This window comes from Xenopus tropicalis, chromosome 3 (genome assembly GCF_000004195.4).
Source record: "Xenopus tropicalis strain Nigerian chromosome 3, UCB_Xtro_10.0, whole genome shotgun sequence".
NCBI classification, from domain to species: domain Eukaryota; kingdom Metazoa; phylum Chordata; class Amphibia; order Anura; family Pipidae; genus Xenopus; species Xenopus tropicalis.
Window position 1 is genome coordinate 132,153,864 of NC_030679.2, and position 6,590 is coordinate 132,160,453.

The 6,590-nt window shown below is 41.3% G+C and overlaps 1 protein-coding gene across 1 annotated transcript; it reads right to left on the reverse strand.

Annotated features, from left to right (window-relative positions):
* Window positions 1–516: 516 nt before the first annotated feature.
* On the reverse strand, window positions 517–6,312 carry star (steroidogenic acute regulatory protein). Its single transcript, XM_002932724.5, has 7 exons — window positions 5,988–6,312; window positions 4,498–4,611; window positions 3,365–3,492; window positions 3,081–3,239; window positions 2,539–2,723; window positions 1,599–1,692; window positions 517–1,005 (listed from the first exon to the last, which is right to left on the reverse strand). The coding sequence occupies exons 1-7, from the start codon at window positions 6,049–6,051 to the stop codon at window positions 892–894; spliced, it is 858 nt and encodes a 285-aa protein (XP_002932770.1). The 5' UTR covers window positions 6,052–6,312; the 3' UTR covers window positions 517–891.
* Window positions 6,313–6,590: the final 278 nt, after the last annotated feature.

The window sequence follows — 6,590 nt, forward strand, 5'->3', positions numbered from 1 at the left end:
ACCAGTTAAAAAGTTGTTGAGAATAATACATTCTATAACATACTAAAGGTTAACTTAAAGGTACACTACCCCATTAATTGCAAATTCAAACCTATTTTTAATTGCCCTGCTCTGGAAATGACTTTGTAACAACTGGTGCATCTGCTTGGGGGTACCTAAAGGTGGCCATACACATAAAGATCCGCTCGTTCTTCTCCTGATATCGCCCACCCGTAGGTGGGGAATTAAGGCTAATTCGATCGAGTTAAAATGACGGTAATGAGCTCAGTCGGTTCGGGGACTGCATCAACAAGCCGATGCAGTCCCCGATCCAACTACATTTTTTAACCTGCCCGATTGATATCTGGCTGATTTCAGGCCAGATATCGGTCGGGCAGGCCCGTCGTTGGTGCCACTACACAGGCCAATAAGTAGCCGAATCAGTCTAAGGGACCGATATCAGCAGCTACAATCGGCCCCTGTATGGGCACCTTAAAGCTATGAAGCATAACAGTGAAATTACCTAATATTTCCTAAACTTTCCCAAAACAGCTCTGCAACTCTCATCAGTAGAACATTTGTGTAGACCCACAAGGCCCTGGGTTAGCAATTCTAACCTTTGCATCTCTCCAGTATGGTGGGTTGGACCTTAACATGAATGGGTTGGGCTGCCAAGTCATCCCAGGATAATAACAGGGCGGTTTGCACTTTAAATGACATATTTGCTGTAAGAGACAATCAAAATAAATCGTATTATACAAAAGATTTAAGGTGCTTTTAAGTGTCCCTACGTCCAGAATCCTGAAGATGTTCTGAGTTGACACAGGTCACCTTGTTGTTCAGAGACAGATGTACATGGCGCAGCCTGAAATATAGAACATTTGTGGGGAGTGCATGATCCTAGCGGAGACTTTAGCAAAGGGACAGGGCGTTGCTGGAAGAGACCATTCTGCTTCGGAGATGTTTGGCAAAATCCACTTGTGTCTGAGACAAAACTTGGTTGATGATTGATTTTGGCAGCCACCCCTAATATACAAACAACACAGGCAAGTAGTAAGCAAACAGGAAAAGTGTTATATATATTTTTATAATCAAATACCATCAGACAATACTGATCATGAGAAACACTCATCAGCTAAAATGCAATCATTCAGGAAACATTCTAGTTTTTCATCTCACACATGAGAAGACGCCAGGAACAATTCTTAATTATGTGACATTCCTACCGGTTTCTGTTAAAGGGGTTTATGAATCCATCTCAAGATTAAGGGGAAGATTTACTAAAACATTTGTCGCACTGAAACCTCTACTTTTTCGAATTTTCGCACAAAAAATCCGCATCAAAAATCCCAAACCTCTAAAGTTTCGAAGCCAAAGAAGGATTTGCCCCTCAACATTTTCATTAGGCAAAATCATTGGGGAAATTAACGTACAATGAAAGGCCTTGATGTAGCACGTGTGCTTACATATTTTGGCCAAAGTGTGGTACTAACACCTCATTTTTTGAAGGAATTGTTTTTAAAGGCAAAATGAGTGCTTACAATCTTTCTCCTTTATTGGGGAAATTAAGTTATAGTTAAACCCTTGAATTTAAACCCTTTCACACATTTACTACCCACCTTCAAGTCAATGCTGAGAAGCCAAGTTAATTTGGTCTTAGATATGTCTTCCGCCAGGGGCCGTAGGACCATACAGGTGGGACCATTCTCTCCCCTGAAATAAAGATGGCAGATTAATAGCCATGGCATAAGAATGTGTGTATTTACCATATATATGTTCATAGCCAAGAATGAAGACGCTGCACAGTGCTGTTATGGTTTTAATCAGGTAGACGCTATAGTGACCATTTGTATCCTTGTGTCCCACCAACTCCCCCAGAGGCCAAGGCAGGAGTAAAGAGCAATGTACGCTCAGTTGTTACTAAGCATCAGCTTCTAGTATCCCTACACCTACTCCAAATAAGACAAATGAGCATGTAAAGGACACTATACGGCCCATGTATCCTTATGTACATGGTATTATCATTGTGCGGTTGATGGGTATTTATATACACAGTCCTTCTATACCAGGGCTGTCCAACTAGAAGGACACAAGCTGGATGTGTCATTCTAAGAGCTATTTTGTCCCGTCCAACCCAAGGTATTCACTGACTTTTTGGTATAACATCATAATTGATGATGTTCTAGCCCAGGGGTGGGCAAACTTTTTGGCTCACGGGCCACATTTACTCACCCCCGGGCCGGACCGGGCCAGCGTTACGCCCCCTTCGTCTCTTTAATTCCGGCACGCCAATGACACCAAGTCTCGCGTGATGAGACTTGGCGTCGGCGGCGGGCCGGATTAAAAAGGCCAAGGGGCCGGATGTGGCCCGCGGGCCGTAGTTTGCCCACCCCTGTTCTAGCCCCTAAACATGATATACTGAATAACTGGCTCACTGCATGGAAAATAATTGTACTTTTCTATACACTTGTACTATGTATAAGACTTTCTCTAGCAATGTTAATAACCTTCATATATATATGTTTTTGTGTATTGGTTTTGACGTGGTGGTGGCTTTACCTAATATATCCTTTCTGTTCTGGCATTCCTCCAAACCTTGTTGACATGCCAGCTAGGATACAGGTGGATCCTCTCCGCTTGCTGCACCTCACACTGACAAAATCCCGGGCCCCCACAATATTCCCAGGGGTCTCTGCTGCTTTCTCATGTGTTATAACTGTGTCCTTCCCAATCTTCTGCAGGATCTAAAGAGAAAGCAAAGATAAATGGAAGTCATTAGAAAGTTCTTCATATCTCTATTTGCAGCGGTAGAGAGAGTAAAAGCAGTTTCCCTCTCTTCCTACTGTTTCTCCTATCCCTAGTGGGTTGGATTATATTCAAAAGGGACTCTTATGCAATATTTAAAGAAAAAAACTGACTTTAGGAGCACAACAGAAGAAGTAATGCAAAACATAAAGACCAGTAGATAAGAAAATCAATGAGTGGAGATGAAAACCAATACAGTCCAGACATTATGAAGTGCTTTGATACCACCGACTAGTTTTAAACTAGAGAAATGGGCAGAATTTCAAAGTCCACAGAGTCATAGATTCCAGGTTTACCTTGACTTCCTTGACATTTGGGTTCCACTCTCCCATTTTCTCCATGTTGTCCACCAGTTCTCCATACACGTTGTCCAAGGGCTTTTCCACAACTGCTTCCAACTTGAAGACCTTCCCGATGTCTGGGAGAACTTTACTTAGAACCTTATCTCCGTTTTCCTACAAAGGAACAGAACGCGCGTGTTTGTGTGTTATAAAGAGCCAACTGGGGAGGATACTATGTAGAAGGATGCCTAGAAACACACTTTAGATATGGTTTATTTTTTTTTAAATAATCATAATACCATCACAATTTCAGTCTTCCATCCATCTTGGTCTCCCAGAATGTTCATGGACTTTTTCAAAGCCTCTTCGCCCTGTTTTATATATGCCATCTCTCCTTCATTCAGTGTTTTCTCTTCAAGCCTTGAACCTGGATTAAAAAGATGCACATTAGGTAACTCTTAAATAAAAACAGCCTTCAGAAATGGCACTAAAGCAGCCTTCTAGCATGTCTATATTATTGGGAAAGTCTTATATCTTTGTCACATGAGCCAACAGAACAGCTCTAAGTCATATTACGAAGTACAAGTAAGATGATAAATAGGTTTATCTGTGCAGAACATTCTCTATATAAACTAATCTGTATAAACCCCTAAAAAGAGTCTTTGAGTCTGTCTATTTCTCTGCTCTAGCATGCTTCCACTGATCAAATATTAAAGGGGAAGTTCACCTTTGAGTTAACTTGTTATAGAATATCATAGTCTTAGCATCTGGTCTTCATTCTTTTTTTTTTTATAGTTTTTGAATTATTTACCTTCCTTTTCTGCCTGTATTCAGCTTGCAATTTGCTGATGTCTTGTTGTTGGGGGTCACTGACCCCAGCAACCAAAAACTTTTGTGAGGCTGCAGATTTATTTTTATCTGGTGTTTATTCCAGTATCTTAAGCAAACCCCTGCTTCGCTGTAATGGTAAATTGGAGCAACTAGATAGGGGCTCTAGGGCTGCTATATATTAAAAAAAAAACACAAAAAATGAAGATCCACTGAACATTGTCTCTGAATCTGATTGAATGTAACAGTAAAAAGTAATTTAAAGATGGACTACCCCCTTAAGACTGAGTGCCATTAGTATTTATATTGATTATTCAAATTCTATTACGTAGAATTGAGCATAAAATACTAATATTCCTGGAAGTGTACCTTGAAAACAGCACATATTTGTATTTAAGTGTGTACAAGCCCAGCCCATAGAGAGCAGCATGGCAGTTCCCACAGCAAGGAGAAAGAGAGACCTGAGTAGATAAGTACATTTTTGGGATATTATATGCCTTATGCCAAAAAAAATAGCATATATGTTAATGCACAGACTCCCAAAACAGGAAAGATGTAATATTACCCAGATATTCACATGTAGATCGATCAAATGAAAACTTACTCAATAAAACACTTTTCCTTCGAACCTGATTTATCCATTTGCTCGGCCCTGGTCCCACAAGGGCAAGTTTCTCCAGTTCGTGGGTGAGTGCGACAGCGGCCGTTCTTCTGAGTCCTAAAAAAAGAGGCAAGAAATCATTTCAAAATGCTGAGTCTGCCAGAGAATAGTAATGAAATGCTCTAACCCTTCCTCTAACAGAGCAGCACTTCTGTCACACTTTATGGCTAAGATTCTATCTATCTTTTTCAGAGCCTTCAGACTACAGTGGTCCCAGATCCTATCTAAATCCTATGCTTTGCATCACTGCAGGATTCTGAGCTTGAGATAGTTGTTCCATTTGCTGGCAAGTGGAACAACTCAGCAGCACTATTAAAAATATAATTTCATGACATATTAAGTAAGAGAAATCTGCCTAACACTATATAAAAAAGCATTCAAAGACAGCAATTTGGGGATGATCAGAACAAACACAATAAATAATCATGGTTTTTAATTAATGAACAAAAAAATGTTCAAAATTACAAGGGGCCAATGAACAACAGTGTTGTTCCTTGCCTTACTCTGTCCCCCAAGGAAGATACAGTCATTCTTTAACCTTTTAAGTGCCAAACCACTTTTTGATCCTGCAGCGCCACATGTTGCCAGAACAACAGGGGGTAAAGCAAAGATCAAAGTGCAAACTGGAAACATAAGACTTCCAACAGTACCATAGATTGTACAGTCTGTGGCATTTAAAGAGTTAAAAACAATTTGGCTTGCTGAGCAACCAATCAGATGTTTTGTTTTCAGATATCAGACTAATGGATGAATATATGTTGCTGAAAGTAAGATTTTCTGCTCAGCGCAGCAGACACCCTCCCGCCCCATATTGCAAACACAAAGGAAAAGGTTATGTAGTTACTGATAAATGAATACATTTCGTTCCCAATACATTAGCAGCTGAAGAGGAATGACGTTTGTACTCCTGGAGCAGAACACTTATGCAATCCTTGTATAGCGAAACTGCTAGAACAAAATGGGTGCTAACAAAGGTGCTAAATTACAGCTACTCTTATCAACCAATCGGATTTTGCTTTCATTTTCTAATGTGTAGAAGTCTGTTTTATTGCTAATTGGTTGCTAGTGGCAACTGCAGAGCTGTGAAATGATTGATGCCCCCCCCACCCTTCAAAATGTGAATTACATGTGTTTAACATTTCCCATCTTCTACCCCGTAATCACTGATTCTGCAACCAGCCACCCCTCAAAGCTGCTTTTTGACTGCAGTGCTGGGGGGGGGACAAGTAGGGAGTAGAAACAGTGACTTTTGCAGTGTTGCATTGTCCATACCCCCAGTATAGCAATTAAGCAGTTCCATCAGGGACCTGGAACCTACAGGATTGTCTATAAGGCAAAATGCACCAGTAAATGACTGAAGAACTGAAGCACTTTAGCACCTATATTGATAAATGAACCGTAAATATTCCTCCCCTGTGAGGCCCATACTGTACCTGTCATGTTGCGCAGGTGTCTGTAGGATATTCCAGCACAGAGCTTGAAGGTGGCCGGCAGCATTGCTGAATTCAGATGGCTGTGAGACCTCTAGTTGGCAGTTATCTTTAGCTTCCAGCCACTAAGCCTCTCCAAAGCCTGGTTCCCTCAATCCCAAGGCTGTGTCCAACTTATATCCTTATTCCAATGCCGAAGAAGGGTTTGTGCCTTTCTGCTCTGTTTATATATGGCCAGGAGCTCTTTCTGTAGCTGGGTCTCTAGGCTCGTCCTCTAGTGTGTGTGTGTGGCTGGTAAGGACCCTGAGCTCTCTGCCTTTATCTGATCTCTGTACTTGGTCTGGGTCCAGCATTCTGCTTATATCCTCCTTTCTGAAGGATTCTGTGCTGTAATGGCTCTGATAAGGGCCCTCATCATTCACTGGAGGCCGGAGGGGTGCAAGGACAAGAGTTGCACAAATATGTCAGCAGTGATTAATTTATGATATCCCATATCAAGGCGAAGATGTGGCAACAGGCGGTTTGTACATTAACCCCCCCCATACTGCTCCAGGCAAAATGCCTAATTGTATAATTACAATAATTACTGGGGGATAGGGCAGCCTA